The sequence below is a fragment of the Phoxinus phoxinus genome (genome assembly GCF_949152265.1).
Source record: "Phoxinus phoxinus genome assembly, chromosome: 1".
Classification (NCBI taxonomy): domain Eukaryota; kingdom Metazoa; phylum Chordata; class Actinopteri; order Cypriniformes; family Leuciscidae; genus Phoxinus; species Phoxinus phoxinus.
In genome coordinates, this window is record NC_136876.1 from 9,990,412 (window position 1) to 10,014,677 (window position 24,266).

Sequence of the window (24,266 nt, forward strand, 5' to 3'; positions counted from 1 at the left end):
ATTCGACAAGGAGAGGACAGAAGTTGGAGTCAGATCAACAATTCACTCGGTGTAAATAGTTCACTCGTGCCACACACTTTCCAAACTCTCAACACCACTTCAGTGTTAGTGCATATAAACAACGGATCCAATACTCATCACTTGCGTCCTTCCCACTGCTGACGATATTCTTTAGGTCTTCGCTGACAAATCCTTCACTCCTTCCTTTCTCTTCCTCGGCTTCAATCTTCACCACTCCACAGCCCAGCCTCAATAAAAAGAACAACCCGCTGACAAACACAGTATCACACGGGAGGAGAACCACCCCACAGTCTGTTTTCTCTCTGTTTTTAAAGCCCCATCTGAATATGTGTTCCTCTCACAGCGTTTCCTGTAATTGCCCCACACCTGCTGTCACTCAGGCAATGTGCCTCGCTGCCATGGCAACAGATTCGCAGTGCATAGGAGCGGATGTTCACTGGAAAATCCTACATAACTGCATTCACCAGGATCTTAGTCCCGTCCTGGTTTTTGTCACCCCGTGACAATAGCCTCAATGATACATTTTATTTCACAGCTCCAGTCATCACTTGTAAACAATGTAAACAATAACAGTCAAAATGGAAATGTGTTTCAGGTATACTTGGTGTCCTTTGCCGTGCAGTGGAACCACCGCATGGCATCGCTCCGTGTCGCTGGTGGTCATGGCCGGCAGACGTCGTGCTTGGACGCGCGGCAGATCCAGCGCATCAACCAGCAGGCCGAGGTTCTCTTCGGCAAGGAGCACGTCCTGGAGCCTAACTTTGCTGCACCGATGCCGGTCCCCGAAGCGTACGAGCACCCCGACGAGGAGGAGCTCCTTGGTGTCGAGTACGCAATGTGCCAGTCCACCAGCTTCACCGCCAGGGACTACTACGTGCAGAAAGGTACAGTGCTTGATCACACACTTAAACAATGATGACAAACCTGGTGCAAAAAAAAAACTATTGTTGTGTAGACACGTTTGTGATTAGTACAATTACATATTTGCAGTTGAGGAAGAGCAGTCGCGTGAGGAGGAGGAGGAGGAAGAGGAGTCGTCGGCTGAGCAGGGAGACGACGAGACGGCGGACGAGGGTCTCGGCATGTCTTCTGAAACAGAGGAGGACCCGATAGACAGAGTCTGTGGGAAGCACGTCGTCCTCACTCAGGCAGAACAGGTGGAAGAGGAGGATAGTCCTGCCCTGCAAGACGTGCTGATGAGCCATCGACATCTGCATCTGCCAGGTATAGAGGAAGTGGAGGCACTGGCCTTGCTCCTCCTAGAACTGGCCGACAACAGCGACCACCACCTAGTGTCGGCTGACCTCAGGCAGAAGATCGCCGCCGCCGCCAGCTCTCTCCGCGACCACGACAAGACCGCCGCCCACTTCGTCAAACGGTACGAGTCCAGGTGGGGCTACACCTTGTTCGGTCGGTGCCTTGGGGCGGACTCTCCCGAGACCAGAGCAGCCCAGAAGACCAAGTTTGGCTGCATGAGGTACGCTCAGGCGGCACAGGTGACCGAGGACAGTCGCCTGCTCTACCTCCTCCTCAAGATGCTGAAGAACCGAGCGCCGGCCAATCAGCTCACCTCCCCCAGCAAGGTCACGGCTTCTTTGAAGGGACAGTATAAGAGGATTGCAGACCGAGTCCGAGACGACCCCATCCTCGGCGGTCTCGCCATTCCACTGCCCAACTTGAACGCCAAGTCCATCTCGACCTTCACTGCCAGGGAGGAGAAAAAGGCCAACTACGGGGCGACGGTACTGCCGAAGGTGACGCCTCACCTGAAAGTGCTGTCGGACGCACCATTCCCGGAAGCTCCTGCGCTGCCAACATCCCTCCCACCGCCAGACCGGCCTCAGGTCCAGTACCAGCACGTTCATCACGAGGCTGGAAAAAGGCGTGGTGAGAAGCGGAGGTAAGTTGTCATAAGCACTTTGTTTCACCTGTTGGCTGTGGAAAGCAAATAGCACACACGTCATATCAATACTCATTACATGTGTATTTTATATTTCCAGATTATTTGTTGAGGAGCCAGAGCCTGTGCCTCCTGTGAACCGGCCCGTTCAGCACACAGCGTCGTCCTCCTCCACTCGGCCAAAGCCTGCTGCGCCCACCCCCATTCTGCCAAAGCCTGCTGCGCCCACCTATGGACCACCCCCTGTGTCGGCAGCACCCATACTGCTGGTTTTCCCTGCACAGCCACAGGCTCCCTCCGTCCTGTTTCATGGGCCATCGTGCAGCCAGAGCTTTGTACCTCCTGCACCAACAGTCAAGGCATTCATGCCGAACAAGTCCTCGCGGCCATGTGGGGCTTGCCACGTGCCTAATTGTGGTGGACAGCGGAAGAGGTACACACCTTCCAAGGACAAAGTGGCTGGAAGCACTCAGAAGATATTTTCCTTCTGTCCATCCACTAGGAAATCCACCACCTCCGGGTTTGACAATGTGGTGTATGACAGCTTTGAACACTTTAAAAGTGTGGTGGATGCGGAGTTGTAAAAGAGAACTGTGTAAATAACTGTGTAAATAACTTACCTGTGTTATGCCACTTCTCCTGTGCCATCTATAGGAGAGAGAAAGAGGCTTGTTTGTTTGTTTGTTTGTGTTTCAAAGTGCTTCAGCAAGTACAATCTATTTATTTATATAGTTCAAAAGTTTAAAAAAATGCACTTTACAATTTTAATTAAGAATGTTCTTGTGTTTGTTTTTTATTATTATTTATGTTGCTGTTAAAATGCACTTTGTAGTATCTTTTTTTTATACAAACATGTTCTGGCCTATGTTCAATATCAAGGCCAATCTAACCTCAATCATTTTAACCTTAATCAGTTTCGATCTAACACAATCAGTTTACATACCCTTTAGTGGTTGTTCATGTTCAGATAATCTGTGTTTTTGTCATGCGTGTTGTTTGTTTGTCTTTGTCAAGCTTCATGTCTTTGTGATGTTTGTAGGGTCTTTGTCTGCTTCATGTTTAACAAAAGTTTGCCAAAGAAAACACACACAAAAAATGCAACAGACAGGAATGGCTTGAGTCTGAGTCTTTGGATAATCCTGTTCTTTATTGGGCTTTGGCCTGTACAAACCAATTGTTAACTTTTATCTTAAGTACAAGTGTTTTTGATTATTAATGTTATTTATGTGTGCATGTCCTTGTGATGTTTGTATGTCTGTCAGCTCCATGTTTAACTAAATGTTTGTTAAATGTTCTCGCTCGTAGATCTGTACCTTGTCGTGGTGAGCGAGCTTTAAACCAAACAGATCTTGTTTACTTGTGTTTTCATGCATTGCCTTTTAAATAAAACACATTCTGGGTGAAAAATAAAAGTTGTAAAAGTATTTTTGGAGTTTCTGTATGCTTGGGTTTCAGAAGGGGTGGGATAGTGTAAAAATAAACACATCAAAGCAATTAGAAGTCCTTGTTTTTTCTCCGCCACTACTAGAGGTGTGAATACACCCCACTGTGCGCTAACTGTACCCCCTGGGTGGTCACAACAATGTGCTATGTGAATGACTCTGATGTCTTCCAGACAAAGTGAGAGTGCACTGATACATTACACCCCAAAAAATGTAACAATTGCCCACTTTTCCACTTGACTATATGAATCTCATTAGCTACATCAACTCAAACTATGAAAATAATAAACAAAACATTCAGCAGACAAGTGGATTTCAATAAACTAGGCTTTGCACATGACAATTTCTGTAAAAAACACTTCAGAATGTTGACCAATCAGATGGCACCTTCCGTTTTGATTGATCCCAGGGTTGAGCAATATGTCCTTATATGTACTTAGGGGGGTCATGGGCCCATTCCCAGGCGGTCTCCCATCCAAGTACTAACCAGGCCCGACCCTGCTTAGCTTCCGAGATCGGACGAGATCGGGCGTGTTCAGGGTGGTATGGCCGTAAGCGAGAGTCTCTGCCGATAGAGAGACATTTAAAGATGGACAGCAGCACAACTGCACATGACTGAGAAACTGAGACACATAATACACAAGTAGAAACATACTCGTCCCTTTTTCTTAAATAGAAAGAAAGAAAGAAAGAAAGAAAGAAAGAAAGAAAAAGGCAAAAGTCAAGGTTACAGTGAGGGACTAATAGTGGAAATTATTACAATTGTTATGCATCCTAATTGATATTAAATACAAATTGAATTTGTTTGTTTACTTAATTATATTTTTAAATAGCCTACTTTATATGCACGCGTTAGATCTTTAACTCGAATTAAAACTATACATTAAAAAATAATTAAATAAAAAAACAAGCAAATGATTTGCCTTTTTCTTTCTTTCTTTCTTTCTTTCTTTCTTTTTTTTTCTTTCTTTCTTTCTTTCTTTCTTTTATTTTTTTATTTTTTTATTTCAGTGTTGAATCCAGAAGTTAATTCTGCTTGTCCTTTCTGTCTCCAAAGGGAGACGGTTTTTCATGCTTTCATGCATTGTTTTAGATTAGAACCTTTGTTAATGAGATTGAAAGAATTCTTTTGTAGGTTTGATGAAACTTTTTGTATTGAGACTTTCATTTTGGGTTTTAAGTACTCTCAGAAAAAAACTTTCACCTGTCAATTGTTGAATTTCATTTTAGGGCAAGCAAAAATGGCTATTTATATCAGCAGGAAAAACAGAGTGGAACAAAATTGTAGCGATGATGTGAACGTGTGTTTTTTAACTTTGATCAGATCTAGAGTTTTGATTGATTTTCGGTTTTATAAAACTATGAGAGATCTTTCAACTTTTGAATTGATATGGTGCAGTCATGGTGCTTTGTGTGCAGTTTGTGAAGGTGATTTGTTCTTTTCTTTATAATTGTATAAGCTTTTAATATTCTTTGTGTAATGTGTTGAATGTACTATATTGTCAGTGTATTGTGAAAAGATACTGTTAAAAATGGTATATAAAGTTTTTTCAAAAATCAAAAAAATCTTTCTTTCTTTCTTTCTTTCTTTCCTTCTTTCTTTCTTTCTTTCTTTCTTTCTTTCTTTCTTTCTTTCTTTCTTTCTTTCTTTCTTTCTATTTAAGAAAAAGGGACGAGTATGTTTCTACTTGTGTATTATGTGTCTCAGTTTCTCAGTCATGTGCAGTTGTGCTGCTGTCCATCTTTAAATGTCTCTCTATCGGCAGAGACTCTCGCTTACGGCCATACCACCCTGAACACGCCCGATCTCGTCCGATCTCGGAAGCTAAGCAGGGTCGGGCCTGGTTAGTACTTGGATGGGAGACCGCCTGGGAATACCAGGTGCTGTAAGCTTTTGCTCATCTTCACTTCTCACATCATTCACTTGACTTTGACTTTATCCTTTCAAATGCTGTTTATCTTCTTACATTTGGTTTTCTCTCTGGCTTTTGTCTGCTATTAGTGCGGTTGAGGAAAAGCACAGCTTGACCTCGTCATTCTTCATTTCTCCTCCAGGAGGCGGTCGACCTGCTTTTATTTCTCTCTCTCAGCGACACTAGAAGCGCTACACTTTCTTTAGGAACCGCTCCTCTCCTCTCCTCAACTAGACCAGAGCTTCATAAACTCTTTTTTTCTTCAGCCAAACACTATAAATTCAACTTAAATTATTTACACTGGCTACATTAGGCCTGCCACTTTCGTTTTAAGTTCATATTTCAATATTTATAGGGCTGTGTGAATAGGGCAGTAGTAGCCTAGGCTATATTCTTATTATTTATATTATAAATAATTATGGGCCTAATAATTATTTGATTTCACGCTGCAAGCCTACTTAGACTGTCTAAAACTCTTCACTTTAACTCTTCACCTATAACCCTAACCCTAATTTTACCCATACGCCAAAATATAAGTTTAAACTTATATTTTGGCGAATGCTTGGTAAAATGCACAAATTGAATTGTGTGAATTTGTAAATGAAGTGAACGCAGTGGCCGTTGCGTTCTCAAAATGCATGTTAAACTCACTGCTCATACAGAGATGAAGTGGATGAGAAGCAGCATTTACTGTCGACAGAGACTGACACTTTAAATAAACTGCAGGCGTTTAACACATGGGCTGGGCAACAAACTCGAGCTCTTATATTGAATAAGAAATGATAATTTCTCAAACAAATTATGAAAATAAAGTGGGTTGAACCCAAAAAGTTCAAACTGCAGATAGCCCATAGCCTACAGTGTAAAATAAAATTAAAATTAAAATTAAAATAGGCATACACAAATAGTTTAGGTTGCATCTGTCTCTGAAGAAGAAAAAAATCAGCATAGCCTAGATTTGATGTTATTGAACTCTGAAACCAGAACGAAAAACTTTTTTTGGTTTGAATTATCTGAATACAGCTGGAGACAGCGATCTTTATTCACTTAGTCGATAACAAAACAGTGCAAAACGTGTTAGCCTACTCAGCTGGATAAAATCGCTCTGAAAGTGAATCCAGTGATAGATATATTCGGTGTTCGGTTTTAAAGATGCTAGGTGGAGTAATAAGATAATACAATTATTTTCAGCTGGGAGATTAATCAATGAAGGCATTTTCTAAACGAATCCCGTTTAAATAGCACATGGCCAGGCTAGACTGAGACTGATTTGAGCAGTGAATATAATGGTAGATCGGTGCAGAAGTTCTGCAGGGTTTCTAAACGAAGTTCTCATTTGACGTCTGGACTTGGATGATTGCTCATCATGGCTTTGTTTCAGGAGATTTGTGTTTGGGCAGGGCTCTTACTGGGTCTTTTTCTTTTCGCTGTCGATGGAAATAGGCCAACAGGACCGTAAGTAGTTGACTTAATTAGCCTAATTGTTTAAATTGTTTTTCGCCCGCTTGGAAAAAAAAAAAAAAAACTTTTGTTATTTAGAAACTAGAGAGCAGTATTAGAACATGAGGCGGTCTTCATAATCATTTAATCCATTCTCGCGGAAGGAGACGCGAAAGAAACCTAAAGAAACTCAATTCACTACGCGCGCTGTTTACCTATGGAAGGGAAAAGGGATCAAAACAAGTGCATTTTTATGTTAACAACTAGTGACTGTTGATACGGGGCTCCGACGCAGTTTTCAAAGTAGGCTACTATTGTATCGCATAGCCTACTATGGTTGTATCGAAATTACAATACCACGTGATTGATGACATTTGAAGCTTTGATCGTCATGTGGTCAGAACAGCTGATTTGAGAAAATGTGCGTTTCATGACACCCATGTGTAAAAGAAATGATTATCGAGAAGGCATTAAAGTGATTTAACTCCGCTTCCCTATAACAAATTGTAAAAAAAAAAAAAAAAAAAAAAAACTAGGAAATGTTAAGTGCTAGGGCAAAAAATATTGACATATTTTCAACTAGGCAACGAGTTCGCGTCAATTACTAGGCTAATTATGATCACATACTTGTATGTGAATCCGTTGACCAGGCTACACGACTTGTGGAGGCATTGGCAAAAAGTAATTTAGATGAGATTGTTAGATAAGATATAACTATTGATTCCACATGTGAAGCTTTGTTTGGTCACGTGCGTTTTCTGCTCTGCAGTCATTTGTTAGATATGGTGGAGAAAGCTAGTCTGACCACCAGATGTCGCTAATGTGCATTGTGTTAAAAGCTTCGAGTAATCAACCATTTTTTTTTTTTTTTGTGGCACAATTTGATGAAAGCCTTCACTGAAAATTTTTTTTTTTTTGCTGCTTGTTCAAATTGCTTAATTAAAATGAGCTTAAGGAACACAATTGCTGTACATTTTGTCCTAACTAACTTTGATTGTTCAATCTGCTTAAATGTAGCCTAAAATTGAAGTTTACTTAATCTGTTTGTGTTGGGATTGCATGAATGATTTGTGTTGGATTAACTGAAACTGGGCGGTGCTTGTTAGTTCCCAGCATGCTTTGCATATGGCTGAATCAAGAGAATAAATGTTGAGTTATTTTATGTGCTTTTGAGAAAAGGGGAAGGCTTGATATTGTGTATTGGTGGATATTGTGTATTGGTGTTCATGGTGGATATATTGTGTTATGGTGTTGGAATTATTAGGACCATTTAAATGAGTTGCCTTTGTGGAGCATTTGCTTAGGCTGTGGACAGATTCAGCTGCTCTTAACTGCTTTTGCTGAATGAGGATGAAAAGGTTGGCATTTAATGTGCTATTGCTATAGCTAATCCGTTACAATCTACTAGCTACCGTTTACAGTCTACGAATTAGATTGTATGACTCTAAAATGTCTGAAATTGAATGCCTGAATCCTGTCAGGGAGCCTTTTAAATTTTGCTTTGAGATTCCTTAATTGGCTCACTTATAATGAATGACCTCTTTCCATGATGTTGAAGTTACATGAAAAAAACGTTTGTTTAAAATAATTGATTCATGTGGGACCGATGCACCCTATTAAATCATGTAAATCCAACTCTTTTTTTTTTTTTTTTTGGTTTCCAATCACTAGCAATGCGTAAAATACGTGCATTTAAAACAAGTTATTTGCGTATGAAAAATTAGCGCGTTGTAAGATATCATATCGGCTTTGTCTTTTTTTTTTGTATATGAAATTGGATTAAAATAATGGCTTCTTGCATCTCTACTTTAGCAGTGTCTGTTCTTTTATTCTTACTCTTGACTATGGCAATCACTCTCTCTGTGAATCCTACACAAGTACATGTTCTGTTTCCACAGGTTATTCATGGTGACGTTCCCTGCAGTGATCGAGTCTGGCTCTGATGCCAAACTGTGTGCGATTCTTCTGAAACCCAACGATAGTCTCACAATGACCATTTCTCTGCTCGATGACAAAAACAGGACAACTCCCCTTGTGCGGCAGCGATCTGCTTCTGCGGAGATTTACCGCTGCTTTAGCTTCCAGGTCTGTTATCCCGCTACACATCAACATGTTGAGTTTGATGTACGTTAACATGTTTCTCTACAGGCTCCTCAAGTAGATGGAGTATCAGTGCAGAAGATAAAGGTGGAAGTTCAAGGGTGTCATTTCAAAATGACTGAAGTGAGGAAAGTCATGTTCAGACAATATCTGCCTTTGACCTTCATCCAAACAGACAAACCCATCTACAATCCAGGACAAACTGGTGAGCTACAAAGGACACTTGGATGACTATTAGGAGTATAGAAACTCTGTTGCGTTACAAGTTAATTTTCAAGTGCCTAGTGTAACCGGTGTGAGCATTTAGTGACTTTTTTTTTTCTTCCATTTTTGCAGTGAATTTCAGAGTTGTTACTATGGATGCCAAATTTGTGCCTCTTGATCAAATGGTGAGGCCTGATCTCATATTGAGCAATCTTGCAGCAAACAAATAATACAAAAAAATAGTGCAGGTCATGTTTAGATGCACAAAGTTCAGTCCATCATAATTGTGTGTTTTTTTTTAACCCCCAAAATGGTATTTGTGTATGTATTGGGGCCAAAACACCCTAATAAACCACAATAAATCAGAAAAGATGAAGCTGTTATAGCAGCGAAGGGTGGGCCAACTCCCCGTTCTTAATCTGTAGGGTTTAATATAATGTCATTAAAGGGACACTCCACTTTTTTGGGAAATAGGCTAATTTTACAACTCCCGCAGAGTTAAACAGTTGAGTTTTACCATTTTCGAATCCATTCAGCCGAACTCCGGTTCTGACGGTACCAGTTTTAGCATAGCTTAGCATAGATCATTGATTCTGAAGGGTCCAGTAGCATTTCTTTCAAAACGACCAATGAGTTTCAATATTTTTCCTATTTAAAACTTGACTCTTCTGTAGTTAAACCGTGTACTAAGATCGACGGAAAATTAAAAGTTGCGATTTTCCAAGCCTATATGGCTAGGAACTACTCTCATTCCGGCGTAAGAATCAAGGAACTGTGCAGCCGTACCATGGGTGCAGCAGGCGTAATGATATGACGAAGCACCTGAAAATAGTCCCCAGCTCGGTAGCTTCCAACATGACCGGGACTAAGTTTGTGTAGTTTTTAGGCAGAAAATTAGGTTTCCTGTGCGATTAGCCATGGTTCTGTGCGTAGTAAAGGGATGTGATAGTAATGTCATCTAAATCGTCTCTCACAAATGTCTCCATGCTACAAGGCACGCTCCCTGTGCAAGCAGGTTGTCACGTTGGTTTGTTGACGGCAGGTGCTTCGTCATATCATTACGCCTGCTGCACCCATGGCACGGCCGCACAGTTCCTTGATTCTTACGCCGGAAGGAGAGTAGTTCCTAGCCATATAGGCTTGGAAAATCGCAACTTTTCATTTTCCGTCGATCTTAGTACACGGTTTAACTACAGAAGAGTCAAGTTTTAAATAGGAAAAATATTGAAACTCGTTGGTCATTTTGAAAGAAATGCTACTGGACCCTTCAGAATCAATGATCTATGCTAAGCTATGCTAAAAGTGGTACCGTCAGAACCAGAGTTCGGCTGAATGGATTCGAAAATGGTAAAACTCAACTGTTTAACTCTGGGGGAGTTGTAAAATGAGTCTATTTCCAAAAAAAGTTGAGTATCCCTTTAAAATACATGTGCATGTAAAGGCAGACGTACCCGAACTTTTGGCAATTTAGTATATTTTAGACCCAATATTCAGTTTTTGGTTACTTATTATAGACATGGCTCCTCCGAGCAACACAGCGATTGTTTCTGAAGGAATTTACACTATGAAGGAATCGGGGGAACCTATTCAATGGCCCATTAATAGAGACATTTACTTAGTTTCTGAATGAATTAGACATTTGAATTAATCGAATGAATGACTTGCTCGTTTAGATCTAAATGAGCAAGTCATTCATTCGATTTATTCAAATGCTAGTTGACTTACTGCCACCTACTGGCAGTTTTAGTTTCTTAATTAAAGAAATTATTTAATAAATCACATTTCTAAAATAATAAACATATTAAAGTATAGTTTACCAAATAATTTGTCCTATACTTACCCTCATTATCTAAAGCTACTTTTTGCAATGTCTATTTGATGCTTTTCGAATTTAACACGGTGACTAGTAAAACAAACTAATCGGCTGATAAATTACCCTCAAAAGATTATCTAATCACAATGTTGATTAATTAATCAAATGTATACTTGACAGCCCAGTATTTATGAGTCTGCATGTTTGAGTCACTGTCTGATATCCCTGTCTTTGTGTCTTCAGTACGGTCTTGTGGTGGTGGAGGTGAGTATTTGCTCCAGTGCAAGTCTTGTATAATTCTGCTTTATTTCTGGATGTTCTCTTTGAATTTAACATTAGGTTTGCTATTAATTTTTTTTTTTCTGACCCATTGTTTTAATAGGACAATAACAATAACCGGATTGGTCAGTGGACAAACGTTTCCTCAACGGGGTGGATATTACAGCTTTCTCACGAGTTAAACCCAGAGGCTCAGATAGGGATGTACACACTAAAAGCTTTTATTGATGATCGAACAATCTCCCAGGTTTTTGAGGTGAAAAAATACGGTAGGTCATTATGTCCGAGTGCAAAAGTACAACTGTAGATCTGAGGCCCTAACGTAAAGCTTTTTTTTTTTTTTGGTTTAGTTTTACCAAAGTTTGACGTGACCTTAAACACACCAGAGATGTACAGCGTTGGAGATGAGGGACTTCAAGTTGAAGTTTGTGGCCAGTGCGTGAAGCTTTTATTTTCTTGATTGCTGCATTTCTTTGTCTTGTGGTTGGTCACCTGATCTCCTTCCTTACATTTCCCAGATACACATATGGCCAACCTGTGCCTGGCCAAGCCTTGGTGGAAGTGTGCCGTGAGCCGTTTCCATACGTTGCGGTTCCTGAGGTGACCCGCCTGTGCCTGAATCAAACAGTGCAGGTCTGTGACCGCTATACAGTGCAGGTGGTTTATTCTGCATGTGCTTGACTTAAACATGACCGTCTGTGTTCTGCTACCAGATGAACGCCACAGGCTGTGCCTCCCTTACCGTCGATACATCAGTGTTTTTCAGCACAAGATTTGAGAATAATCTGCAAGACATTTTTCTTGTTAACGTGAACGTCATGGAGGAGGGAACAGGTGAGCTATTGGCTGATCTTAACCAATGGCACATGTTTGGAAGTTGAAGTTTATTTGGTGTGCTCATGTTTATGGTTTTTCAGACTTGCTAATGTCAAAATCTGCAATGGTGTCCATTACGTTTGAAGTCGGCGAAGTCACGTTTGTGGACCTCCCGGGTTTCTTTGAGCCTGGATCAAAGATCAATGGAGAGGCAAGGAAAAGTTCATCATTCGTTACAGAACCCTTCGCTTTGGTTATGTTTCCTAAACTTTCTTTCCTAACAGATATCTGTGACTCATTTCAATGGGACCCCAATGGTGAGCAAAGTGGTGTACCTCCTGGATACTTCCAGCTGGCCCAACGAACAGCTGTTGAGTCTGACCACAGACCAGAACGGACTGGCCACGTTCTCCCTCTGCACTGCCAATCTTCCCAAAGCTGCTCTGAATCTAGTGGTACGACTTGATTTTGTTATTGTTATTTTAAATGACAACTTCTCACAGTAAACCGATTCCATTCATTGTTCCCCAGGCAAGTGTGACTCTAGAAGTAGTTTATGGTTACAAATCGCCATACTTCACTGCAGATACAAGGGTTGTTCAGGTTCTCCAACCTGCTACTCCCTACAGCCCAATGTTTAGTGAACTGACTATAGTGAAGCTCAAGCAGCCATTAAAATGTGGTGCTGCGTTTCCAGTGACTGTCAAGTACTCTTTTGTTGGAGAAACTGGCGACTACAGCACTGACATCATCTATATGGTGAGTGGACAGTGGTTTTGTAGTCCTCTTTGCTGTTTTGATTGCTGAGCTGGTCTGTTTGTCTGCCTTTTTTATGTATCATTTCCGTTTTGTCAGGTCATGTCCAAAGGAGTGATCGTCCTCCATGGGTTTCAAAGGGTTAAAGTGAGAGCATTTGATACGGTCACAAGCGGTACGGTTTCATTCAGACTGTTTGTCTGTGTCGATATGGCTCCAGTAGTGCAGATTCTTGTCTTCTGTATTCTGCCCAGTGAGAATGTAGTTGCTGCTAGTGCTTCATTTGAGACAGAAATGTGTTTCCAAAACCAGGTATGATGTGCACTGGCATCTTCTGTCTTCAAGTGTAGCTTGGGAATGGTGACGTGTCCTACAGCATGTTGGTCCTTCTCCCAGGTGTCTCTACAGTTCTCTCCTGCTACGGCTGTTCCTGCGGAGGAAAGCGTTCTGACTGTCTCTGCTGAAGCAGGATCTCTGTGTGGGATCAGTGCTGTAGATCAGAGTGTCCGGATCATGGAGCCAGGAAGACGTCTGAGTGCGGAAATGGTATCCATGTGCCACTGATCAGATTTTCTATTTGAACTTTGGTGCTCTTTGTGCACAAATTATTTATTTTCAATTAAATTAATCTACTATCAGTTCGATAATGTTTGATTTAATTATAATTTAGTACCATAAAATTCCCTAAACTATTTATGCTGTATATAGCAAATTCCCTAAACTATTTATGCTGTATATAGCATAGCATAGACCTGAATTAAATTTAATCTTAAACTGTTGTACATCTTGAATGCTTTAGAGCACAGACTCTCTTTTCAAAGATGATTATTGTTTAAAAAACTTAAATAGTTAAAGAATATAGTTTGTTATAAAAATTGTAAATGGATTTTCGTGAATTGTTCATATGAAATGTGTATATATAAATCTAATCTAGTTCTGTTCCAAATTTGAGCTTTATCTAAAAAAGAATAGCTTTCAGTAAGATTTTATTTGGTCGCAGTACCAAAAGTTTTCACTAGATGAACTTTGTCTCCCATTTATTTCCAATGCAGTAATTTGACTAAGGAGCACAAGTGTGAATTTAAACCTTTTCTAATAATTTCCATGATTTATTTTATTTTTCACATAGAAAGTGCCAAGTTTCGTACCATTCCGATGAAGTAAGAAAAGAAAAAAAGTACAATTTTTACAAAGAGCACCAGAGGATTACGATGTGGATTTCTCTTTTTAAAGGGAAAAAGCCAGTAGGTGGAGGAGGTCTTCAAACTGCTACTCAAGGCATTTTTTTTAAATGTTTTATCACCCCTGATGTTCTCAGGTATTCAACTTGCTCCTGGCACGATCATTATCGGATTATTATCCATATGAAGTTGAGGATGAACAGGAGTGTCTGAACGTTCGGCCCCGTCGAGCTGTTCCTCCAGACCATGCCTACCAAGCCTTCAAGGTAGAAAATAACTTAATGTCAGTCAAGTGTGTTTACGTGCATGTTCTTAACCTGGTTATGCTCAAGCCGACAAGTGTGTGGTCATGTAAACGCATTAACCTGTGTTCCTTTATCGGAGTAAGGTTATAAACCGCTCAACATCAGAGGTGGGAGCAAGTCACAAGTCACGACTTGCTTGGTTTGTCTGCACTGCAACTTGAGTCAGTGGCTGACCTCAAGAAATCAAATCCTGCTAAGGGTCAAGTTACATTACCAAACAGAAGAAAAGTAGAGTTTATATTGGCCTTGACCATTAATTTTTTTGCTCAAATTATGAACTTTCTAAATTATGCATTTATATAATAAAGCGTCCATCCAGACAAAGTGAGCGTTGGGAAGAGAATATATTTCACAAACTCTTTCTTTTTCCAAGATATGATAAAATGTGTTCTCATCTCTTGCAGCCAAAGTAGATGGCGTTGAGATGTTTTGAAGTCATTAGACATAATCTGATTTATTAATGGTCTTTCAATATCTTTAGTTGAGTTACCAGTGTATTGATGTGCATGTGAACGTGCTCAATTTCAAATGTGACTTATTTTGACCTGTTGCTCTGACAGAGCGTGGGGTTGAAGATTGCAACAAATCTGCCTGTCCGAGAACCTCAGTGCCTGAAGTTCAGAAACCTAAACTACTATCGCAACTTCCGTGATGGTATGTCTGTTAGATTCTTGATCTAGAAATTGGATATGACTTGGTAAAACAAGAAAAAGGAGTACTTGCCATGACATGGTTTGTGAAGGATTGCTCCGTAACCGACAGCCCTATATTGACCGTTACGGAGTGTGAAGTTTAGCATGACTCTACATTGTGTATGCAGGCACAACTAATGCCTAGTGAACAAGACCTGGACCTTTTTCTATGCGAAAGACCTTTTTCGCATAGATGTTAACGTTGTCAAATCCCGGTTCACACAGATCCGTGAACACTAAACCGTATTCTACAGGCCAGTAGTTGGCGATCTCATGTTGTAAAGAAACGCTAGTGATTCGCAGATCGCAGTTATATCTGCAGACACCGCATATAATCCTAAGGCCAATTAATAAAAATAACGTTCCAATGAATTGCGGGTTGAAGTCATTATTATTAAAACCCTACAAGACATACCGTTTGACTTAACAGCTTTAACTAAAAATATACGCTAGCTTAACAGAAATGATTCTAATAAGAGTAATATTTCCATCATTATGTTGGAACACAGTGTTAAGAGCTGTTTTCTTTCATCGGGCACTCCTTTGCAGACAAACTATGCAGTTGCGCCTATTTAAGCGGCAATGGAGGCAAATGATCAGAACGTTTTACTGTAATAGTTAACCAGGACGAATCAAAGTATGCGATATACATAAAGCACTTCACAGCTGTTATACATGACAATTACTAATACAGCCTTTGCTCGGGCTGAACTTATTTAACTTCTCATGTGTGTTCGGTAAGTAACGGAAACTGTGAAAAGTTTGAAGGAAGTAAAGCCTGTTTAGGCTATTAAGGAAATTTAATTTTGCCAAAGAACTTTTACTTTAAACCGATTTTCTTTGAAATCAGCCCACTGCGGTTACCACATTGCACTTAAAGCTAAGTAATTGTGACAATCCGGTGCAGATATCTAAATCGGGGGGAAATCATTGGTTCAGGTTGGTGGCGAGTGGATTTATTTTTAATCGCAGATTCGGGTGACGTTAGAGTTGATCAAAACATCTCTTCGCACTATTTTTAGTTCAACTTTCATTTAAACAGTCCCTTAAAGTGCATCCAAAATGCAATGCACTGATCAGTGGGTTACTTCGAGCTGTTGTGGCAAAAATTCATCAAACAAACATCACTGCGTAAGGGAGACTCAGAGTCAAATTATAAAATTAAAGTATTTATTCTTGCAAGAATAGGAGCAGTCTAATACACAGTTGTTACCCTGTGCAGAAGAGTGACACACCCCCAGACAGACTGAACCAGCTTTTTATCCTAATCTCCAAGGTCTTCTTCCTGCCAGTGCCTTCCTACCAGTAGTTTTCCATAGACTAAGCCCTCCTTCACCAAATGGCCTTCTGACATCTAGGTCAGAGGTCCTTGTTCGTCTGTTCTCTGGAGTGTCTCTCCCTTCTGCCTCCCCAGGTACATAAACATCATCTTCTCTCACTACAAGTGAGAGACACACATGTGACATTCTTTGAATCATCTATATTTTACTAAAGATCAATGAATATCATGAAATCGCCACTACAGAGCTTTCAGTTGTTAAATTAAATGCAAAATGAACTCTTCATCCTGGCCTAATAAAACCTTGTATGAGTGCTTTAGGAAAACCCCCATGTACTTGTGGTGCATTTGTAGCCCATTGTTCTCCCTCTAACTGGACCGCAATCAAACATTCACACTTATGAGTAATATACTATTATGGCAGGGTTCCTCAAACTTGGTCCTGAGGGTTGTTCTTGTTCCATAAAACAAGATTAGAATACAAGCCAGGCTTATTTTGTTTAGTCAGACTTATTGTCGGTGGATTCTGTTTCATAAAGCAAACTTAAAACAGTTCAAACTCAGCTACTCTGGCAACTTATGCTGGGAAACTAGCCTGGTCCAGGGCAGGCTAACTGTCAGGCTAAGCCTCAGTTGTTGCACAGATCCTCTAACACTTACCAATAGGAACACAATGATATTACCACTGACACTCTCTCATACCATTATTGGACTTTATTAACCACTATTAATCCAAAAATAAATACACAGTATACAGAAAATCAACGTAAATAAGGTTACAATGATAAATGAGACTATATAGATATATCTATAGATATATACAATATATATCCTACAGGTTTTCTTTTTTTTTACTGGCTGAATGTTTTGTGCCCAAGATTTAATTAGATTGTTTTAAAGATTTATAAATACCGATTTTGTTTGGCAGCTGTAGTACATTTTATGGTTCTCAGAAGATCAGAGAAAATAACAATCTAATAAAAAGCTTTTTAAAGCAGAAGTTAAAATCACAAAATTAAAAATAATTACAAAAGCACAGTATCAATTTTAACTGGTAAGATGAATCTGAGCTTAGTAATTGACCTACAGTATATAGCCTACATTTGATTTACCTCATTACAATAGTCCCTTTACAGTTATTGCTATCATAAAAATACACTTGTAGGTTTAAAATTCTAAATATGGCACATCTAATGTCCAAATTCAAACACATTTAACACAATTATACAAATGGACAGTTCCTTTTAAAGACATTAATTCCCCCCAATAAATATTCCTTATTTTTCCTTCTACTTTTTTCTTTTGTCATAATACCCACCAACACAGCCTAGAAAACACATAATTAGAACAATAACCAAAAAGTACATGGTTGGACACTTTTACATATGATAAAAGGGGGAAATAGACAAAAAACAAATAAATATGAATAAAAATTAAACATTAGGAATGATGTGTCATTAGAATTTGATATAAATATTAAGTAATATTATTTAAATCAAATATTCAATATTAAATAAGTAAATAAATAAAATAACTAGAATTAAAATGGAGGGAGGGTTATATAAAAATGTAGTTAATGTAGGCTAATAAATTCCTTTATGGAATATTTTTTTTATTTTAGTTGCACATCTTTTCAAAATGTATACATTTATCCTCTCCATAGTGTACTTTAGAAACTAAATCTAACCAATCATTTTAAAACTGGGGATTTATTCTTGCTTTCTCCAAAAAAATTGAATATTAAAAGCTGTAATTCTCAGCATTCTAAATAAGCATACGTCATCTTTATTAAGTAGCATAGGTCCTATACACACAACTATAATTTGTATCTTTATACATTTAGTGTCTTAAAAAAATCTTCCCTGAATTAGGCTGCTTCTGTTCATTTTTTTATTTATTTATAAGTATAACATGTGTAATGAGCTAGAAGTTCACTGCAACTTATCCAACATCCTACAGATAAATTATTATAATTAGAAGATATCTCTGGTGTTATAAAATAGGCTATCGCATATTAATCTTCCAAGCAAAATGTATATTTTAGTCAGAATTATTGCGCTCCTATTTGGCGACTTTCTAAGATTTTCAGATGGAGAATACTCCTGTGAAATGTAAGTTTTGCAAACACCATGTCTCAAACGCATAAAACGGCACAAAATATATGCTGTGTGATGGTGGATCAATTTGATCTATGATCCACCTCTAGGGCTGCTTAAGAAACGCGTGCACACGCAGTTATCTAGACTAGATAAACCTGGATCAAATTAGTGGGATTGCGTGAACTTGAATTACCTTTTAATGAAACCACTTTAGCCCCAACTTATTTGTTAGGTTCATTCAAGTCGGGTTTTGGAGTTTAATCCCCGCTTTTCTTAGCATCTTTTATGGAACAACCCTCTGGAGGGCCACTGTCCTGCACAGTTTAGCTCCAACCCTGATCAAACGCACCTAGCTGTGAGTTTCTAGTGATCCTGAAGACATTGATTAGCTTAGGTGTGTTTGATCAGTTTTGGAGCTAAACTCTGCATAATAGCAAAGACTGTTTTTTTTTTTTTTTTTCTTGCAGTGTGCACAAACCTGATGTATATAAAATTGATGTATGGAAAAAACCTCAATGGGCTTTTGCAATCCTAGCTTGTCTTTGTTTCAGGTATTTATTGTGGTCCGCCTGCAGCCTTTCCAAAACCTGAAATGGCTCCAGTAGCAGAAAGTGCTGGTGGCGACGCTTCTTTTGACGTAACCATCAGGACTTACTTTCCAGAAACCTGGATCTGGCAGCTTGCTCAAGTGGGGTTAGTGAAGCATCTTGTTCCTTCTAAAGCTACTTAACCACCGTTTTTACTTCTGTTCCTCTAATTTCTCTCTTCTGCTGTCTTTCAGAGACACTGGATCCACACAAGTTCCCCTCACTGTTCCTGACACCATCACCACATGGGAGACGGAGGCGTTCTGCCTGTCCTCACAAGGTTTCGGTCTTGCTCCTCCTGCTCTGCTGACGGTCTTCCAGCCCTTCTTCCTGGAGCTCTCCCTGCCGTACTCCATCGTCCGTGGGGAGTCTTTTGAGCTGAAGGCCACAGTCTTCAACTATCAATCCAAGTGCATCATGGTCTGCAATGGTTTATTTTTATTTTTATAATAGATCTGTATAGAGAAGGTCATCTGTCTTTTGCTCCATGTGCACTCTTTTGTTGGCAGGTTAAAGTAACTCCAGGTTCATCCATGGACTTCACTCTTAAACCATATCCTGATCCATATTCGTCCTGTCTTTGTGCCAATGGGAGAAAGACCTTCAAATGGGTTCTCTCAGCTTCTGTTCTCGGTTAGTCTGTCTCTTGACACCTCTGGCCAAGACAGAGAGACAAAGTATTCACATTCGTTACTCTGGTAGAAGTATAGATACTAGGGTTTAAAAAGACTTCTGTAGAAGGATCAACTCAAGCTTTTTACTCAAATACTGCTTTCAAAACTACTTAATGCCATTTTCTTTCTTGCATTACTTTTCTAATTTAAGGACAAAAGCTTAGGCTGTGCCACAGGGGCCTGTAGTGCACTATCCCCCCTCAAAAACATATTTCTAAAGGCCATAATGACTGTTATTAAAATGTTAATGTTGAAAAATTTGGTAGTCACTAGGCCTATGTCCTTGCTGGACTGTGACGTGATTTGTCATGTGCAGGTGCGATGAATCGCATACAAACCAATTGGGTGTCGGAATGGTATACATTTATACTTATCCAACCACAATCAAATTCTCTCTGGATGGCGTGATTTTTATCTGGATGGATTTTTTTATTTTATTTTTTTACTATGACAAGCCGGAATGAAAACATGCTGAAATGAAATGGGTGTAACGAAGCTATTTTTAAAATGTAAGTAAAATTGATGGGTAATTGAGTGAAAATGTAAGGAGTAGAAGTAAAAAGTCGGCTGAAAAATAATTGCTCCGATAAAGTATAGATACCCAAAATTTCTACTTTGTTACTTGACACCTTTGGTCGTGGCCTAATGGTGAGAGTCAGACTGGTAACCCAACGGTTGCGGGTTCTATTCTCAATACCAGCAGGAAACATGAGAAATAAGCATACCCTTGAGAAAGGCACTTAACCCCCAATTGCTTCCCTGAGAGCCACAGCAAAATGGCTGCCGTCTGCTCTGGGTGTGTCCTTGGTTTGCAGTTTGTTCACTACTCTCTACTCCTTTTGTGTGTGTGCACTAAATTTGGTTAAATGCAAAGAATAAATTCAATCTGACATGTCAAGGCCAAATATGGTTACCCATACTAACTTTTTGAGTGTATGAAGTGTTGCTCACTTATTGTCTGTCACGGCAGGAGCTGTCAATGTGACTGTCCGTGCTTCAGCTGAACGATCCCGGACTCTATGTGGCACTGAGGTCGTAACCGTCCCAACAAGAGGACGCATTGATGTAGTCACACGAAGTCTATTTGTCCTGGTAAATGTTAACCAGCCTTCTGGAGTTTGGTCATGGAGATCATGCTGCTTTACTGATGTGTTTTATTATTTTTTTTATTTTTTTCATAGCCTGAAGGAGTTGAAAGGACAAACACCCAGAGTTGGTTACTGTGTCCAAAGGGTTTGTTTGCACTCAATGATTCCCCAATACGTTCTCCATGTACAGCCAAACATTAGCCTAGCGCTCAATACTGATCCATTCTGTTTGGTCTGCAGGAAACATTCTTTCTGAAGACGTGACTCTGACACTTCCAAAAAATGTGGTTCAAGGATCAGCCAGATGCTCTGTTTCAGTCCTTGGTAAAACATTTCATTGAGTAGAAACTGACAGATAATGTTCATCAGAAGTTTCTGATGTGGGTTTTATTATTGACCTCTTGTAGGGGACATAATGGGTCGTGCGCTGAAGAATCTGGATGGGTTATTACAGATGCCATCTGGCTGTGGAGAACAGAATATGATTGTTCTTGCTCCCAATATTTACATCCTGTTGTACCTGGAAGTCACAGGGCAACTGACCGCAGCCATCCGAGAGACTGCCACAGGCTACCTTCAGAAAGGTATGGACAGTGTTGGGGGTAACTCATTACTAGTAGCTTGAGTTGCACAATTACTTTTTCAAGTAACTAGTTAAAGTAACGCATTACTTTTTCTAATTGCAACGAAATATCGAAGTTACTTTTTCAAATAAGTAAAGCTAGTTACTTTTTCACATTTACTGACTGACTCCTGTCCCCATGTTGAGAGAAATAGTGAGGTGTGCTGTGTAAACATGATGGTTATTTTAGTTGTAGACTAAATGTGAACATGCATTTACTCATCTCACTTGCACGAAAACATTCAGTATTCCTTAAATTGAATAAAAACGTAAAATGCAATCAATTTTAGGCCAAACTTTGGTTTATGACTAGATTAAATTACACAAATAAATCTCACTTTAGTAACAAGTCTTTGTCACTGACCTTCAATGATCTAATTCAACCATACTAAGCACAAATTACTTTATATTAGGTTTAGAAATAAGTGTGTTGAACTTCCTTCTACCATCCTAAAGCCTAAGGCTTATTATTTTCACTTTTGGTGTGAAAGGGTCTTAACATTTGCCAAAAATAGATTTTCAGAAAAATGGGGGGAACAAAAGAAACCAGCAAGCCCAGCCGGTAACGCAAAAGTAATGCAGTAACACAAGTAATTGTTTTGCCCCCCCCTCCCAGGATACCAAGGACAGCTAAACTACAGACACGGTGACGGATCATACAGCACATTTGGTTATGATGCATCCAATACATGGTGAGTTTCATGCTGTCGTTCTAGTACTGTAACCTTTGTCACCAGCGGTTTTTAAGTTATTAACATTATCCATGGCCAGGTTGACCGCCTTTGTCATGAGGACTTTTGGTCTAGCGATGCGCTTTGTCTTCATTGATCCGAATGTCCTTCAGAGTGCAAAGGACTGGCTAATAAGCCAGCAGGGTTCAGACGGCTGTTTCATGCAACAGGGAACTTTGTACCACAACGACATGAAGGTACATGTGTTATCAAATGAACTGTAAACACTAGACTGTGTTTTTAATCCATTTGATGGGTGTGTTTTAGGGTGGAGTTGGTGATAACGTGACCATGACTGCCTACATTGTTGCATCGCTGCTTGAACTAGGCGTCCCTGCCACGGTAAAACCGATCCAGTAGTTGTATGAGATCCTTGCGAATTACCTTTTTCTGGCTGTTGTGTGATATCTGATTTGCTTTCAGGATCCCGTCATTGCCAATGCTCTGTCATGCTTGAGGCCTGTCGTTGAGAACCTGGGAAACACTTATGCCACGGCTCTACTGACCTACACCTTCAGTCTGGCTGGAGAGACCACCACTCGATCACAGCTTCTAACAACCTTGAACAACCTTGCCATTTCTGAAGGTAAGATTTACCAGCTTCTTGTCTGATATTCATTAGGGTCTTTGGCATAAACTTTCTCCCCTCCATCTCATCCTAAGGCACTAAGCTCCATTGGTCTCAGACGACATCTGGTGATACTCTGGCGGTGGAGATCAGCTCTTACGTTCTGCTAGCGGTTCTTGCTGTTCAGCCTCTCACGACGGCTAATCTGGGCTATGCTAACCGCATTGTCAACTGGCTCGTGGCCCAGCAGAATCCCTATGGAGGCTTCTCCTCCACCCAGGTGCCTCTGACTACCAAACATGAGTGCAATCATTTATGAGGAGGTTTTTAATCTGGTGCTTGTTTTTAGGATACAGTGGTGGCTCTTCATGCTCTGTCTGTGTACGCTGCTCAAGTGTTCAGCTTGGATGGCTCCAGCACTGTTACTGTACAATCTTCAGTAGTAGGAGGAGACTCTTATAGCTTCGATGTGAATCGGGACAACAGGCTGCTGTATCAGGAGAAGCCGCTGAAGAACGTTCCTGGCAAATATAGTGTTAAAGCATCAGGATCCACTTGTGTGTCTGTGCAGGTATGTATCTTGACCCTCTCTTTCTTTTTCTGTATACATCAAAATCTTACTTTGCTTTGTTTGCTCTGCACTCATTCTGTAGGTTGCATGTTTCTACAACATCCCAACACCTGTTAAAGTCGCCAAAACGCTGAGCGTCGAAGCGCAGGTGACTGGAGACTGCCAACCGCTTGGAGCCAATCTCCTGTTGAACTTCATGGTGAAGTAAGAACACCTTTTGGCTTGGCTTGCTTTTGTAAGAGTCTTAAATATGAGCTTGTCTCAGGACACAGTGTTCTTAATCCTGTTGACTAAACCTCTTTATTCCCCCCCATCACCCTCATTCAGATACAATGGTGTAAAAGCAAGCACTAACATGGTTCTAGTGGACATTAAGCTCCTGTCAGGCTTTACGGCAGATACGTCACTGGTTCGTATGTTCAAGATAATTTAGAAAGTCCTAAGATGCTTGAAGCTCCTTCATATGTTCTTGTATTTGTAAATGATGGTCTTTTCCTCTCAGCTTGGTTCTTCATCCCAATCGTTTGCACCTCTAGTAGAGCGGGTTGATGCTGAAGATGATCATGTCCTAGTGTATCTGAAAGAGGTGAGACTGTACACTGGGTATATTACTAGCTGCCATTTTCTAATGTGCTGCTGTTCATCCTTTCTGTCTCGCAGGTTCCCAATGGCATCCCCATGAGTTACACTCTGCAGCTGAAACAGGTTCTTGCAGTGAAAAATCTCAAGCCAGCAGTCATAAACGTTTATGACTTCTATCAAACAAGTACGCTTTCACCCTAATCAAGCTTTCCTTTTGAACTGGATCATGTTCAACCATAAATTCAGCAATTATCTGTTCCCCTTTCAGGTGATTCGTTTGAGACCACCTACACGTCTCCCTGTTAATGATTTGATTCTCGTTTGAGACCACCTACACGTCTCCCTGTCCATGATTTGATTCAGTACTGGCTGTAGGATATGTGCCTTAATAAAACTGCTTTTATACAATCAGTCCTTTTGTTGCTTTTTTATTTAAACAATTGTTTGAATCAGGAAGTTGCAGTGTTCATGAGTTTATATTTGTCCTGTGACTTCAAATCCTTATAACTTTGCTCACTCAGGCAGTGCCTGTTCAAGTTTGTGTTCAGCTGCAATGATGTACTCAATAACTATTGCTGTGCTTTACTACAATAGGACAGGAAG

At 40.1% G+C, this 24,266-nt stretch overlaps 1 protein-coding gene across 1 annotated transcript; it reads left to right on the forward strand.

The window, feature by feature from the left end:
• The first annotated feature begins 6,477 nt into the window (after positions 1 to 6,477).
• Positions 6,478 to 24,073, forward strand: LOC307003401 (alpha-2-macroglobulin-like). Its single transcript, XM_079621755.1, has 34 exons — positions 6,478 to 6,731; positions 8,615 to 8,801; positions 8,865 to 9,021; positions 9,153 to 9,205; positions 11,077 to 11,097; positions 11,216 to 11,381; positions 11,463 to 11,547; positions 11,631 to 11,745; positions 11,826 to 11,946; positions 12,030 to 12,139; positions 12,213 to 12,383; positions 12,460 to 12,687; positions 12,784 to 12,996; positions 13,081 to 13,230; positions 14,003 to 14,131; positions 14,731 to 14,824; positions 18,792 to 18,933; positions 19,022 to 19,247; positions 19,337 to 19,460; positions 20,472 to 20,593; positions 20,683 to 20,734; positions 20,830 to 20,913; positions 20,997 to 21,173; positions 21,828 to 21,903; positions 21,983 to 22,139; positions 22,210 to 22,284; positions 22,366 to 22,528; positions 22,606 to 22,790; positions 22,860 to 23,081; positions 23,164 to 23,285; positions 23,409 to 23,490; positions 23,584 to 23,667; positions 23,742 to 23,847; positions 23,932 to 24,073. The coding sequence occupies exons 1-34, from the start codon at positions 6,643 to 6,645 to the stop codon at positions 23,967 to 23,969; spliced, it is 4,326 nt and encodes a 1,441-aa protein (XP_079477881.1). The 5' UTR covers positions 6,478 to 6,642; the 3' UTR covers positions 23,970 to 24,073.
• The last annotated feature ends 193 nt before the right edge of the window (positions 24,074 to 24,266 follow it).